This window comes from Rhipicephalus sanguineus, unplaced genomic scaffold, assembly GCF_013339695.2.
Source record: "Rhipicephalus sanguineus isolate Rsan-2018 unplaced genomic scaffold, BIME_Rsan_1.4 Seq405, whole genome shotgun sequence".
Taxonomy (NCBI): domain Eukaryota; kingdom Metazoa; phylum Arthropoda; class Arachnida; order Ixodida; family Ixodidae; genus Rhipicephalus; species Rhipicephalus sanguineus.
In genome coordinates this window covers 22784-39746 of record NW_023615183.1, presented here as the reverse complement: position 1 = coordinate 39746, position 16963 = coordinate 22784, and the positions used below count along the sequence as shown (strand labels likewise).

The following is a 16963-nucleotide window of genomic DNA, read 5'->3' as shown; positions in this document are numbered from 1 at the left end:
GGCCGTTGTTCAAAACTGCCGTGTAGCAGCACTATAACTCCATCGAGTCGACAGAGTTGCGGCATTTCGGTGGCCATGGAATGGGTTGCCTTTCAAAAGTGCCCGTGTGACACAGCTACAACAAATCAGACAGTTCGTAAAGTACTTGCAAAAGTATCAAAAGGTGGGCTAGTGGTAATTCATACTTCTTCAGCTTACTGGGAGCGCAGGAGAAACAACAGACGAAGGAAGGACCACAGAACAAGAGCACAGGAGCTCTTTGAAAAGTACCCCACATACTCACTTAGCATCGCATTGTGATTCGTGCAAACGTCACCCGCTGTTTGAAAAAACAATTATTCTGTTCCGGCATCCCCTCCAAACTACACGCGAAATTTCTGAAGCGTATCACATTCCAGGAATGCAGACCAGTGTATAAGCCATCCTTCATTATCACTACATGACTGTGAATTTAACTACATTGATAGTTCTTAGACAAGTGCTTGTGCGTTACTCGTGCTGTACTCTTTTTCTTTTGTTGACATGCGCACCTTTGTGTATAATGTGTCCTCCTAATGTGTAAATAAACCAGTTGTTAGTGAGCGCTCGTGTTCTGTGGTTCTTCCTTTGTCTGCTGTTTGTTCTTGCGCTTCCAGTAAGCTGAAGAAGTCTGCGTAAAGTACTTGCACTAGATAAAGAGCACCAACAATTTTATTTTGACATAATGTGAGCCGCTTGCTTCTATTTGTATATGTGTGTGCAGCAGCTGCAAACAGGGTCCTCAATTAGGGGGGGGTACAACAAGTCCAGTGGTGATCACTAACACTATTTTGTTTTTGTCGCCATTTCACAGAAGCATGGGTGACCGATGAGTGACAAGGAGAGCAGAGGGTCGCAGAATGTGGGGCACAGTAATGGCAAGGTGGACAGGAAAGCTTCCACAAAGTGTCCTCCTTCTCGCAAAGCCATTCAACCTTCTGTCTGATGTCTGCAAATGCAGAACATTTTCAGGGCTCTTTGTCATCACTTCAACTGAGATACACGAGCTTCCACATGCTGCTGGCAAAGAACAAAATTTTACGATGTGTAATGCCTCTGAAAGACTGCAAGAACAACATCTGAGTGTACGCTACATGCAAACTATGAAATGTTTGCTCAAATATTTCACCTCTTGGCACTGTTTGAAAAAATTAGTGCAGCAATTAGACCTCTGCTAGTTAGGCAACAGCAGGTGAACTGGTAAGGGCAGCTCTGCATACAGTTTAACTCTACCAAAAAGCACCAAGTATGGCTTGAACATTACTGAAATAGGAACATCCATGACTTCGTAATTTTGCGCACAGCACAATATACACAGCAGCTCAATGTTATTCCGCACAGTAGCCTGCGAACTGTTCCCCATATTTTGTTCTTACTGCTCGTTTCTTTTTTACTAAACTTTCAGCGGGAGATTGCATTTTTCTTGGCTGACATCATCAAAGCAACATTTGACAACTTGTGGTCTCCTTAATAAAAAAAATCCAAAATGGTGCACACTCTTCATATGTAAACTGCTGCACAGGCAGGCTTAAGCTGGTATGGAGAGGTTGCAACAAACCAGGCAAGCCATGATGTCAAGCGTTTCATATTGTTATAAGTCTCAAAAAACAATCTCGTTGAAAAATCGGAACCAACACAAGGCAGTAGACAGTGCAAAATCTTTCTCAAAGAAATGCAGAGAACTGCACCAATCTGCAAACCTGCAGCTGCACAATGCATCTGCTCAGAAATCTTCTGCAGGTGCAAAACAACAGGTGCACCACGTGCAACATTCTCCCTCCCCCCCCCCCCCCAACACAGTTGCTAAAAGAACAAATTCAAAATTTGACAAAACTATAGGATCACTCTCATGCTCAGCGTGCAAACAAGCGACTCTACAAGAAGTGCACAATCCAGGCCCTCATTCATTGCATATTCAGCAGTTCCCAGTCAATCGTCACGCTGCAGAATCCAGCAGACATTCTTCCAGTGAGTCTTTGTCACAATCGCATGTAACAAGAATGCAAACAGATGCAAAAAACAAAATCGAAAAACACAATGAAAGACAAGTATACCTAAACGAGCACATACAGTGAATACGATTCACACATCTATCTATGCACCAATTAAAGCAGTGAGAGATGAAACATTCGTGGACACTGGGTGCCACTGGAGCCAACGTTTCAACAAGACCACTTGTCGAAAATTGGCTCCAGCAGCACCTCGTGTTCCCTAGTCTCATCTTTTTAAGCTTCCATCTTGCCCTGAATCAAAGTGGTGAATTACAATAAGTTAACAAGGCTGCCACCAACTACCGGCAAGTCCTTTGCTTAGTGTTGTTGCTGGTGGGCCACAATTTCCTAGTGTCATCAAATAAACTTTCCAAGATTACTTTCACAGCACTTCTGATAGCACCAGTGCTATTGGTACCCTGCCAGAATCAAGCAGGTGTTACTTGCAGTTAACATAATTCAAGCTCACATGTATGCGTCCAGCAATTGTCCATTTAGCAAAATTTTAACTTTGCAGGTACTATAACCATTTTTTTTTCTTTGCAGGAGAAGTTGCCAGAAAGCGATTTTAGCCACACCCACATCAATGCTGAATCCATAACATGGCAAGTCACTTTTGACACTGCCGTAAGCATCCTGCCATGGTCAGCTCTTTTCAAACCCTGTTGCAAGTAATGCAGTCCATCAACACATCACTTTCGCAGCTCTGTGGTCATCACTGCCATCATGTCCTTACATCATCGGGCCAGCTATCAGAGTGCAGGGCAATACTTTTCTTTGAGCAGCTCTCTCTAGAATATTTTTATTTTTCAATTTCAGTTCCATACAAAACCATGTACACTGGTGTCCTTGTGAAAAGAAAAAAAACTGACAAAGACATCAGCATTTGCATTCCTTTCTGCATACTGGTTTACTACCCCTGTCATCCTCAGCAAACTGTAGTCTGAAAAATAAACATAATGGAAAACACAAAAGCCACATGCTAAACCTTTCTAAGCCACTGCAACTATACAAGCATGACACAACCTTTCATGACACCAAAATGGCAGATCAATACAACTGGCTCACTGTTGCCAGACATCAAAGCTTCTCAACATCCAGGATAAGAACAAAGCAGCATATGCTGTGGTGTGGCTCTCCCAACATTCAGTCAATCGTCCAATCAGAAGTGAAGTGGCTTTCAGCCAGCTGTTATTTGTACATGATACTGAGAGTACTGCATCAGACACACAGGCCAACAGCATGATAAAAGAACATTTGTGAAAGGTCCATCGATGCCACAGGCAACAAGACAACTCACATCAGTGGTTAAGAAAACAAAGCGACATATCCTGCAGCCTTGTTATCTGTTGAATGTCACAGCATAAGTGATACTTCATGCATATACAAAACCACAACTTTACAGTGTCTAAAATTTGATACGCTGCAATGCCTCGAATATTTCCCATGATCCATGCACATGTCACATGTGAACAGCATTTTCACCACAATGATGTCACTACCATAGGGTTGTCACCCACACGATCACTTCATCTGCAAGGCAATTTCTTCACTTTCAAAATGCCCTTCAGCTGCTATGAAGACATTTTTATCAACAATGCACCAAACTTCACGAACACTAGTGCTGCTTCCTGATGAGGCAACGCGGATAGGTCAGCATGGGCAAAAACTTGGAGGGCTTCGCATTTAAGAGTGGAACGCGACAGCGCAGTGGGTCCCATTCACATCACTTTCTCATTCGTGTGCCATGCTTGCTTCTCTGTGGACAACACCTGAAATGTGCCACGAGGAAAGAAATGTCTGTGCGCATCACATTCTCGTCGTAAACTCTCCTGGGTGCCTACTGCAAGTACAGTTGCCAGAGTGCCCACTACGCCTTAATTCGTGATTTTGCGAAGCAGCAGTGCATCCACTACGTGCCTGTAAAGCATTACGCGCACCTATGCTGCTGCACACATTGTTCATACTGTGGCTGATGATGATGACAATTAATTAATTAATTTATTTATTTATTCATACCTTACAGGGCCCAATAGGGCATTGAGTAGGGGGAGCAAGTACAAAGCAAAATATCACAGGAAAATACATCAACAAATACACGGAAACAAATAACAAGAGAAAAAATAGAAAGAAATAGGGTACAGTGCAGTTAGAGAAATTTTTTTTCCTCATTCTCCTCTTTTTACACACGGCAAAAAAACAGCAAATAACAACAGAGAAAAAAAAACAAATATATATATATATATATATATATATATATATATATATATTATATATATATATATATATATATATCTACATACATATATATGTATGTATACAGTGCAAAGCATTTTCACACAGAGGAACAGCATTTCTTATTCCATGAAAAAAAAAAATTATCGCCAATCACACACACTCGCAAAGAAAGAATGCAGGAAGACTTCGCGAATATAATAAAGAAAGAAGTAATGGTGATGACATGGCACTATTTCAAGAAATGCTTATGCAGTTGATCAAGAAATGCTTGATGGTTACTGATAGATGCAATATTGTCGGGAAGATCATTCCATAAAACAATGGCTCGGGGAAGTGCTGATGAATTGAAAGCATTAGTTCGTCCACTTATGCGTTTAATGCTATATTGATTATGCAAGCGGCGGAAACTATTATGGCTGGAAACTACACCTTTCGCCCTACGTGACACCTGTATAGGGTTTCTTTCCAAAGCAGTTCCAAGCACCGGCGTGGCTCTGTGGTAGAACACAACTCTGGTTTGAACCTCGATTTTTATTCTCGGCATCAGTCGTGACTGATGCCGAGAATAAAAACGCTGCTGACACCGATGCCGACAACAGAATTTCAGTGGCACAGGCTCTTCAACGCTATCACATTAACACTTTCGGCTAACTGCAGGTACAGTCAAACACACTTAAACAATAACCATGTGCAATGAAAATCCATTGCTACAACCAATAATTGCTGTACTGAGGTTGAACTGAAAAAAAAAAAAAAGGGGTGGGAGTAGAATATGGAAGAGCAGCCTCTACAGGCAATGCGACAGGTACCCTGCCCTCTTCTTTCTGGCTGCAGAGCTCGCTTAACTCGAAAAGTGGGCCTTTGCTTCACGTGCAACACCAAATGCCCCAATTTGCCTACCGTACTTCACGACTATAATAACCAACCTGCACGCTGCTATCACATGCAGCAAGTGGTAACTCTCTTTTCAATATCCACTGCTATCTTGTTCGCCCCTGCTTTTGAACCTGTTGCAGATAAACTGCAAAATAAGGTGCGGTTGAACTGTTTTTTCTTCAGTGCTTGCTGGCACCGCCCTCTTTTAGTGCGCTTGTTCACCTACCCTGTGCCCTGCCATTTCTGTGCCCGGGGCACGGTGGCTTGCATCACCAGAAACCTTCAAGGTTCACCTTAATACTCTTTCCCCTGCGCCCACAGCTTGTGGCTCAGAGGAAACAAGTGTATCCACCGATGGCACATGGTAGAAACGGTAGAAGTGGTTCAGCTGTAATTCACTGCCAGTAGACCTCTGCAGCTACCATGCACAAGCTCACGGGAGTTGTAAACCCATCAGAACAAAAGTGCTATGGCATGTTGAACATGCATGAGTGAAATCCCAGCATGACAATGACTCACTCACTAATGGTCATCGTAAGGCAACATTTCTTCAAATGCACTTAGAACAACCAATCTGGTTTTACTCTATACAGTTCTCGTTCCCGATTACTGTGACATGCTGTTACTTCATTACTCTCTCAGTTTAGAAAAATCCCACTCCCAGAAAACACATGAAATGTTTTATATTTTAAAAACTGCATATTATATTAAAAGATACTTGCATACTACTTCAAATCAACCCCGAAATGTACATAAACTTGGCAAATTCCATCAAAATTGATCAAGAATTTAAAAATATTTTAAATATTTATAGAATATCACAGGAACAAAGCACTTTTAATGACTATTAATGATAGCTAGGGCAAATAGTGTTCCATATACGAATTATTCACATGGTAAACTTGAAAGCAGCAAAAAAAAAAATTACGAAGGGAAGAACCTAGGGGGCTCAATTCTTAAAATCATTTTTGAAGAGTTTTAATGAATTTTTTAGCTGTGGTTAATTATTGCAATGTACGTTTCTTGTCTTCAATGCAACATGCGAGTGCGGCAGCCGAGTGTTCCTGTCGAGCACATTCTTTTGAAAGAGTGTGCACTGAACATGCCTACTGAATCTGGCCTGCCTGAAGAGCTGTCCAAACAAAACGGAAAGTTTCGCCACCGTGGCAATCCATGACACGATCTAGCCTAGCGAGCCGACTGATGCATGAACTTGAGCCTCCTAGATACTTTCTGTGCCCGTGCAATCACTCCAGGAGTGCCGTTTAACCTCCTCACGGTGCACCCACTATGGGCGCTGCTACCCCAAACAGCTCGCAAGCCGTGTTGTCTTGAATAGCCGCTAGCCATGGTGTCGGGACTTCTTTCTTGTGTCCGTCTTTGCATGCCTTGTCTTTTTAGAATGAATACTTACCAACTAGCTCAGCTCTCTGTTATTCTAAGCTCGCTAGCCGTCGAGCGCATTTAAAAGGCTTGAAAGTTTGCAAGTGTGCATCTCCACTAGTGACAAATCAGGATGACAGTCGTTTACCTCGCTTGCTGCAAGTTTGCTGGTTTGCTGTGAGATAACCTCGTACATATAGAAGGCTACGGCCAAGCAAAACTTGTCTTCTGTCTTCAAACTGTCAGCACTGCACTGAGAATGTCCAACAGCAAGGCAAATGACAGGCTTCCGGCCACAGCGAACACTTGGCGATCCCGAGCGAGTCATTCTTGGTGCTTTGATGAGGTGCTGTCCGAGCGGGAGCCCAGTGGTACGGCCTACTGTTGTGTGCCTTAGCGCACTTCGTACAGTAAAAGAAAGGTTCCAGTCATCTCATTTCATGAAATTCCGAGCGATGAAGAAATTTGAAACAAGTGGCCGAAAGCTGTGTCTAGGAAAAATTGGACTCCACATTTCACTTCCTGCCACTGCACAGTCTGTCACTTTGTGGCGTCTGATTTCAAAGAAGGATGCAAGATACAAAAACTGGAACAGTGCTTCTCCCCCTTTCAACGAGTACCTGCATATCAGCAACCTCCTAGAAAAGCCAGCAGAAGTGATGCAGCACTGAGGAAACATGAAGGCAGTGCTTCGGACTGTGCTCCCACACGAAAACACGGAATACTGAGCAAGTGCCAGAATTATGTTGTGACAAGGTGCTTTCAAATAATGACAGCTATGAAAGTGCTAACGTAGGTGAACTGCTATCGCCTTCTGAAAGCAGCTCACTGGACATTAATTTATCCCCATGTAAAATTAATGTCCACCATGGAGTGCAAGTCTCCTACCAATCTACAGCTTCAGTTAATGAGCGACATAAGTGGAAACGCAGAGAACGCCACCTAAAATCACAAAGACAGAGAATAAATGTTTATGAATGAGTACAAGGACCAACTCCAGAGGCTGAAGGAAGACTGCAATGTCAGCGCATTTGTAGAAATTTCTAAAAAGGCTGATGAAATCATCTTGGTGCTTCTAGCGAGTGCAAGCGAAAAATTACTGCCAAGTGAAGCCGGCTTGATCAGAACTGACGATACGTCATGCCGCTGTAATGCGCAACATATCGACAAGAGTGTATGAACATATGAGGAGCGAAGGAATATACGTCTGCCTAGTGGAAGCACACTGCAGCGCTACCTCGAATCTTCATATAGGCTTTACAAGCTTGGCCAAGGAAAGACGGTCTGCGACACTCGCCAGTTACAATGAGAATAAAGCAGTGGTTGCTGTACATATAGCAAAAAGGCGCTTTCATCGGTGAAGAAGACTACTGGGACATCCTTCCATCGAAAAGTAAAGATGAGCCTGTGCTAGCAAATGCGTTGCCGCGCTTCGTACTGATAGGACTATCAGTTCCATTTCAAATTCTGGTGGCATACTTTTAGAGCACAGCAATTAACTTTTAGAGCACAGCAATTAACTTTTGCGTTGTGCCGTCATCGTCAGCGGCGTAACCGCATGAATGAGTACATGCCACAGGAATTGGGCGAGCCCCACTACCATTTACAGCAGGTGCGAGTGTCACAAAGAAGTATGTGTCCAGGAATTGGGCAGCAAAGAAGACGACGTGTGTTTGTCGAGGTCCTCTTAGGCGCCGTTCCTGCATTGAGCGGCATCACCGTGCAGAAGAAACACATTGAGAGCCTCTGAAACAAGTACCAAGCCATGCACCAGGCCCTGGAAACGACTAACTATGATTCAATGGCACAGTTCTGGGAACATTCGCACGTCACGAACAAGGCAGAGTACATTTCGGTTCACTGAGCGGGTACTCCTCGTCCCATCCACACCGTGCAGCAAAAGTGGGTGAATTACTTTAACCCATGAGTGGCGTCCATCCTAGATTCAGACATGGATGTTCAGATAGTGCTTGACACTATGCATGTGCCGCTTACGTGGTGGAATATGTAAATAAGGCCAACCGAGATATGTCCAATCCGAACTGGGCGGTGCAAGAAATTGTCAAAGAAAAGGGCGACATGGATTACACGCAGGCACTGACACATCTGGGTGTGAAGATGCTCAATGCAATTAAATAGTGGTATGCAACTGTACGTACATACATGTCGCTTTCAAATCGCAAAATCAAAACACCGACACCGACCTATCACAAAATCAAAACACCAACACAGCTGCGCTCAGAATTCGCAGTATCGTAATCGTCAGTGATTTTTTTCACAAAGAACAGCACTGAACTGCACAGTTATGCACCGCGTGCTGAAGAAATTGAATCTATTGGTTTTCTTGTTGTGCAAGTTGCCACCGACAACCACAAAATTAATGTGGCAGTGTTCCAAATGCTGTCTAGTGGAAACATTGTCGACTGTATACCGCCTCCTGAAAGCTGAGATCGCAATTTATTCGTGGCATTCGATCAATGTAATTTAGTCAAAAATGTGATATAGCACTTCTTGGCACGTGAACTCAGCCAAGAGAGCATCGTAACGCCCTAGTACGTGATAGAGCTATACAAGATGCATGTGGTGTGCGCGCCAACGAGTGAGAGTGCCTGTATGTGTGGCGGTGGAAGACGACGAGAATGCTGATGTACGCTCTAAAGAGGCACGAACACAGAGTCGCATGCAGGGGAGGAGAAGAAAAGTGAAGGGCAGACGGTGTTCGGAGTGAGACAGAGTCGGGGGACCGGGCCCAAGTGTCCAACATCTGCGAAGCGTTCCAGGAGTTGAAGCTAAGGGCTTCACCTGGCCATGTGCACTCTCCGCCTCCAATGCGTCGCATCAAGGCTCTCGTGTCTTCGACAGCCTTCGCAAGCCAACGCCGACCTCTACTAGGCCATCGCTCCACTTGTTAGCGTGCGTCTCCTCGCCTCGCTCTTGCAGCCAACCATTCATCTAGTCGATAAGCCTGCGGCGGACCACCTGACTGTCTTATTAAGTAAGAGATGCTTTAGCTCGTTCTTGCTTTCACTGTGTTCGCGTTGTGTGCTCTTTGTGTGTGTGTGCTTGCTTTTCCATGTGTGCATAAGTGGCGTTTCAAAACCTGCAAACAGCCTCGTCGATTGGTGCATCAGCGTTCCCATCCATATCTTAAAAACTGCACTTTTCTCATCACAATGGCGTCCACGACAGGACAAGGCTGATTGTAGCGTTCAGTTGCTCTAAATAAAAAACATTGATTTGAAAGATTTGGTAAGTGCCAGCGAGAAGCTAGGCTTAACTGGAGACGCACTTCGAAAGTGGGTGGAGGAGGAGCAAGCATGTGCTTGCTCCTCCTTGAGCGGCGCAGAAAAAAAAGAGCGATCTACAGTTATGCTACCGAGAATGCCACAGTAGAGCATTCGGTCTTTCTATTCTGGGTTAGCTCTGCCAACTGGCAGTGAGCGATGGAACTAGGCGCAACGCCCACGCCCCTGCACTATCAGCGCCAATGGGCAGGCATGAAAGTAAACAGGATGCTGTGAATTGAGAGGGCGCGATTAAAATGACGCTGTCTGGCAGAGGTGGCCCACTCTGTGCCCATCGTAATTCACTCGTGTGGGCCAATTCTCGACACTCCTGGCATCGCCAGTGGCATATGTGTGCATGAAGTCAGTGGCTACCTGGCAGGCAGGGAACACAGTAATACCACCACCAGTCAGTGCGGTGTGGTCAGATGTTAGGCCTACTTTTGCTGCCTTTAGTTTCATCCGGAATGTCCCATCTATAGGTTCCATCAAAAATTGAAGATGAAGCCGAAGCATAGTGGGAAGTTATAAGAGTAGCCCTATGGTGCAAGAGGTGCAGCTGTACCACCCCTGAGCAATGCAATGCTAACAAAAGAGGTCATGCAACACTGAGAAGCTGGTCATGCGCCACACTCACAGGGTTCTTTGTGCCGTCGTAGACGTCAAACACCAGGCCTGCAAGCACGAGAAAGCAAGACAATTCAGAGACACTGAAATACATCCTCCAAGCACTTCCAACAAGCAACGCTACACTTTCCGGCCAGGTGTGTTATCCTACCCCGAACCTCTCATCCATAGACTAGTGTGTTTCCATCTCTCCCCATTCCAGTAAAGGACTTTCAAAATAACTGCACGAGTGTAATCACACTAAGCAAAATGACAAGGAGATTGACGTTCTGCAAAAGCAGAAAGGAAGGCAGAACACAGCGCAGTTTTCTGCGCTCTGTTCTGTCTTTCTGCTTGTGCAGCGTGTCAACAGTTCACTATGAACCAACTAATCTGCATGAAAATGTAAAACGTAAGAGGTTCAGCACTGTGACAACAAAAGAAAAAGGCAGAAATGAAAGGCAAGGATCAGAGTTGAATGCAAACAATTCGTTCAACTGGTCTTTGGTCGAGGTTACTGACTAGAAGGGAATGCACTAGGAGTGAAAAAAGCAGTCTGCAAATTAGCATATTTAGTTTTTTGTTTTAAAACAAACCTTACAAGAAAGCAAATTTTTGCAAATGGTTTACTGAACATTTCAATCATTTTCTCGACAAACATCCCACATGAATGCACAATGGCAAGCAGCACAAGAAGGTCTCCACTAGCCATTTTAGTAACCTAATAGCAAGCACCAAATGTGTCCGTTAGTGACCTGGCAACTACAAAAGGGAATGCGGTCCTAGCTTGTTCGTGCTATTCCGTGGGTGCCAGCGGGGCTTTCGTCAATGTTGCAGCGCCAGACGCTGGGAGCTTAAACTCCCACAAAATCGTCCGCACTGTCAAGCCTTGCCAAGGTACGCCAGCCTTCCGCGGCATCCCCGAAGCCCAAGTTGTGCGAGTACTGAGGCAAGTTGTTCCTTATCCAGAGCAACCTTGTCACGCAGCACTGGCAGTGCACAGGCAAGAGCTGTACCGCTGCCACATCTGAAACCACGTGCGCACCCAGGTGAGCAAGCTCAAGTGACCAAGGCGCACCGCGGCTCACCTCAGTTGGGCAACAGCACGAGCGTAGAGTCGGCCCAATCAATGCTGGATGGCGCAGATGGCCATGGCAGTTCTCGTACCAGCGGCAAGAACGGCTCCGAGGACAGTTACATGTTATGCGATGAAGTCAAGGACAAGGAGGAGGAAAAGGAGACGAGAGGAAAAAAAGAGGAAGCTGATGAGAAGATGACGAGGAATAAGCAAGAGTACGAGGAGAAGGCCAAGAGCCAGAAGGAAGAAGACTCTAAGGGCGAGGTAGCAGCAAAGTGCAGAAGATAGGAGGAAGATGCTGAAATGTATGGGGAGTAAGAGGATGCTGAGACAAAGTCCAATGACTTTGTACAAGTAGGGCACCGATGACGACAATGGCAAAGGTGGTGATAATGACAATGATGCCATTTCAAATGGAGATCATTACGACAAGGAAGAGGACGTCCCTGAGGAAAACGAATAAAAGAACAAGACAGGCTTGTAGGAGAGAGCATGGAGGCATCTAAGAAAGTGGGCCAGCCGACAAAAAAAAAAAAAGGAGCTAGGACTTGCACGTGGGATGTCAAGCGTCTGCTGCACCGTCTCGTAAACTGCACATCTGGGCTGGCTGGCCAACCTTCTTGAAATGAAACCCTGCAAGTTGGCAGCTGCACCTCACCGGCGACCTGCTGAGCGAGGCCGGGAAGCACGACAAGGTGGGCATCTGAGCCAAGGTATCATTTAAGACCTGCAGGATACCCTGGAAGACCTCAAAAGGTTTAGGACCCGTAGTTGCCTGGAAGACCTCGCTCCCGGACTTGCACTACCGGGCGGAGGCATCGTCAAAGCAGGCATGCCACGCCAGCGCCTCTGCACAGGAAGGAGCAGTATGGGATGGCCGCCATTCTAGCACAGGGCGGCACTATTTTGGTCACTTTTCCGCTTTTGGTGCAGTTCGATGTAGGAATTTGCATTTTTTAAATCAAATTGCGGCAATCGGCCTACGAGTCCCACCTCGAGTATAGAGAAGAAAGCTGTTCTTTCTGTCTCCCACAACGGTCATTGTTGCATCAAGATGATTTAAAATGTCTCCACTGCCTCATGTTTATGTGTCTCTTCTTTCTGCAGACAGAAATTGTGTATCTCATCGCTTCTAAGCATTACGTAAGTACCGCAATTGGGATCAAATATATTTATTGCAAATGGGTCCTTTGGGCAAGCTCCTGAAAGGAGGCAATCATAACTGAAAGTGCTTGTGTGTACTCTACCTCTGCTGAACTCAGCCTAACAATCATTTGGAGCAACAACCTATGAAAGGGCCCATGTATCTGCTAGCTAACTCATGCGCAGCAGTATGCTTTCTACTGTGAGATCAACTTCCTAGGCAGGCCACGTTGCAGGAATGGCATGAACCAAACTATGTCCCGATGAGCTTAGGGTGGGAATCGTTGCGCATTCAATCGGACGAACACAGGAAGGAAGGACAGAGTAAACGTTTCCGTTTACTCTTTCCGTTTACTCTGTCCTTCCTTCCTGTGTTCGTCCGATGAATGCGCAACGATTCCCACCACGAACATGCACCAACTCGCCCAGCAACAAGTTCTTCTAAAAAAGAGTTTAGGGCACCACCAGATTGAGTGCCAGACTGACCGATGAGCCGTAGGGAGAGGATGCAGTGGGGCATGGTCCACGTGATGTCGTAGTCCTTGGTGGCTGTGTGGTAGTAGCCGAGAACCAGGTAGCCCTGCACAACAGCAGATGCTCTACAGCCTGCACTACTAACTCACTGTGTCGCATCTACAATATGACCAGCCATTTTCTTGGTCAGGCACTTCGTGTAAAGATTACCCGTCTTCAGTGGTAATGCAGAAAACCCTTTATCAGAACGTTCTTATCAGCAGTCACAATTGTGTTTACCAAGTTTTATGCTGGAAATGATCATTGCTGTATACTGGAAACGTAGTGGCAGAGAGATATGCCAGTGGCACTATTCGTACAATTCTTGCATGCAATTATGGCACAATTAGTCAGTGGCACATCACAAGGAGGCTGCAGAACTCTGTGCCCAGTCACAAACTCACACATGTACAGTCGTGGACAAATGAAACGAGAACAAGGAATTGCAAGTTAGAATGCGTTTCGCAAGTGATAACTGTACAGCACTATACACTGCTAATTATGTGGTTACCGAAATTAAGCGAGCAAGCTGATATCATACTGATATGCATAGTGGCGAAAAAGGACAAAAACACGCGTTTTAGTTAACCCTAACTTGTTCGTATTTCATTTGTCTACAACTGTAAAAACCACTTGTGTTCACCGGCAGATGCCTATTCTTCTACACGCTGCCCTACTAAAGCCCACCGTCACTGACAAACTTTTGCGAGATCACAATATGCATAGAATCAAGAGAAGGTACCGTCGAATGCTCCGAAAAGCAGAAGCAACTCACCAGGAGAGAGAAATGGAAAGAGAAAAGAACTGTACTTCTCGGCACACACACCTAATCGCAATGACAGCAGCTTCCCACACGTTGCCCGCGTCACATTTTCAAGCAAACGTAACCAAACCATTTCCGCCTTTGTCTTCACTGTGAAGAAGGCTCCAGTGCGGGAGCCAAAACTTCTTTTATTTTATGAACTTTCGTGTGGTGTCTGCTTCAATTGTGTTCAGAGTCAAGAGAAATTGCATATATGAATGGTGCAATTTCAAACTCATACGGCAGACCTAATAAAAGCCCCTTGGAAGAAGCAGCGGTGAAACAGACAGTTGGCTACTTGGAGCAGGAAAAACACAGATTTGGAGCAGACTTTCCAACTTTCGGAGCAGGCGACAACCTAGCTTTATGACATTAAAGACTATCGAAGTACGCACTTGAGCTGCCAGTAGACACAAACTGGACACCTCTCCAAACTGCTTTTCTGTTGGCAACACTGGATACACCGGGTCTCAAAGGGCACACAAAGCAGAACGAGTGCCAATGAGCACATCGTCGCTGAATTGTTAACGAGGCACAGTACTGAACGACACGCTCAACACCTTCGGCCCACTGTGATCGCCAGCTTGCGTGAACCTTACAATAAGTACCTCCTTTCCGTCCCCGTATGATCAGATAAAGGCAGTCCTTTGCGATCAGTGGGCAGCTACGATTTCTAGCATTTCAAAAGCAGCACTGACGCACCGCTGAGCTGTTCGTGTATCACAAACAAATCCAACGAAGAAGCAGCAGATCAACAAAGTTCTTGTACAAAGCAAGGCCTCCGCTGGTAGTATCAGCCACCATGGGTCAGCAAAAAACGTGGGGCTCACTCAAACACACTCAAGAAATATATTTTGACCTTTGGGCTCACGTGACACAGACTTAAAAAAGTTTTCCTCCACCGGACTCACTCGGACTCAGACTCGCGGCTCGATCCGAGTCTGCCTGAGTGAGTTGGCCAACCTACGTAAGCCACACCTGTGCACAAACTACCGCAACAATGGCCCATTTGAGGTCCGCACACATCACAAATTCTGTCAGACCGGCCTTTCTTGTTGCAGTTTTCCTATGTAGCAATCGTACGTAAGGAGCATGGGAATAGAAATGCGAAAATTTTGAGCTTTCAAACCATTGCAAGATGGCAGCGCTCAGCAACGGGAAAGGCAGGATGCTGCTCTATAAACTTCAGTGTTTGAGCACAATCCAGCACACGCAGTGCAATTATTTTTTTTAATACTGACAGAACACAAATGCACAAAGCTTTTTGTAAACTACACAAAGGAGCAGGTGCTTGCATACTTTCCATGCATAATTTGTTGTGCAGCAGTACGAATGCTGTTGCTGCTGTTGCTGACAAGAAGGAAAACTTCCCAGCATTGAGTCTTGATTTTCAGCCACCGCGAAGAATAAATGAAATGGCTAGTCAACAAAAGGCCACGGCATTTGCAACCATAGTTCCCTGAATAGGAAATTAAAAACCAGGTGCCATATTCCTAAACATGGCGGTGCAACATTTGCATTTGTTTCTGTTCCCAGGACAAGTTGCTCTCTTGTTAACAAGTGGTCTTCTTGTAGCAGGCATGGGGCACCACTCTAAGGAACGGTCGGTAAAACACTGGCTCCAGCAACACTGCCTGCTCAAAGGTTTCTCAGATGTTATTACAAAGCGCGAGACCACATTAGGAGAGAGTCGAAGTGGTGGGAAGATGCCCAGTGCCGATTCTAGAAAGTGCTCATGATTTCAATGTGTAACTACAGTCACCGACCGATAAATCGGACACCGATAATTCGGACATGCTCAGTAATTCGGACAGTCGCGCGGCACCGCCGTTGATCCCATAGAAGTAATGTGTAAAGCTGACCGATATTTTGGACAGCTGCGAGATCTACATTCGATAATCCGGACCCTGTCCGAGACTGTCGCACACGCTGAATCGCCAGCCATTATCTTCTCCGGCACCCATACCATACAAAGTATGGCCTCAGAGATCAAACAAAAGCTAATTGGTGATCTATGAGGCTCTATTTCGATCGCTACTTTATGCCTCAGATTTGTGATTTGAAATGCCAATCTTGGAGGCACTGGTCAACTGTGGGAAATCCTATCGACATCGCGAACATCCTACATTCCGGTTCCTGTATCCCCGCGCTGCGCTGCTATCGCCGCCTTCTGTCGAATATGTCTGCGGTAAAGCAATCTGCGCGTGCGTTCATTTTTATTTTGAGACTTGCTTTATTTTACGCTCTGCTGTCTCCAAAGTCTGAGTTAAATGGCGCCAACGGTGCCCTCACAGCCAACGCCGAAGGCCACGCCGACGACAACGAAACGCGGCAGATACCGTCAACTGCCGATTTTCCGGACATGCTCGAAAATTCGGACGCTTTCGCGGCACCGTCACCAGCCCCATAAACGTCAATGGTCAAGAACGTCGGAAATTTCGGACGCTAAAACTCTTCGGCGTCCGATTTTTCGGACTTTCTGCCCAAATTGCAGGTCCGAAAGGCAATAATTGAAGCCCCCACCTCTGCCGCGTCTATCATCTCGTAGGTTCGAACCAGCGCTTTCACGAGTCGACCTGTTTGCGACAATAGCAGAGTCCGAAAGTCAGCTTTGTCCCGATGCCGACGTGTTATGGGGTGAAGCGGACCGGAAATTCAACGGGGCCGCTATCACGGCGCCGTGCGGCGATGTCTTATGGATAAGCAGCGGAAATGCATGGAGGAGTGATCGCGGTAGGTGGCAAACGCGCCAGTACAGCTCAATCGCTGACAAGCCTTACGATAAGCATCTTCAGTCAACTGTTCGATAGTGCATGTGGCCTGGTGCAGTTGCATGCGTAGTGCACGCATTTAATAGGCGAGAACCCAAACGCGCCGCACCGCCATTCATGCTGCCTCTTTGTGTGACCGCTAAGTGCGCCGCACAGACGCGTTGCCTTCACGAACGAAACCAGCTCGCCATCGTACAGCGATCACATCACACTGGCGGAGATACAGGCGGACTTAGTTGCACGTAAGCGGAAGTGCGGGC

The 16963-nt window shown here is 45.9% G+C and overlaps 1 protein-coding gene across 1 annotated transcript in view; it reads right to left on the bottom strand.

Annotated features, from left to right (window-relative positions):
- Nucleotides 1-646: 646 nt before the first annotated feature.
- The window catches only part of LOC119377212 (lysophospholipid acyltransferase 5), a 35827-nt gene continuing 19510 nt past the window's right edge, over nt 647-16963 (bottom strand). Inside the window, exons 4-6 of the mRNA XM_037646786.2 lie at nt 13104-13197; nt 10428-10465; nt 647-967 (exon numbers count right to left, since the gene is read on the bottom strand). Of these exons, the coding sequence (XP_037502714.1) occupies nt 827-967; nt 10428-10465; nt 13104-13197 (273 nt within the window). The 3' untranslated portion in view covers nt 647-826. The remainder of the gene's footprint in view (nt 968-10427; nt 10466-13103; nt 13198-16963) is intronic.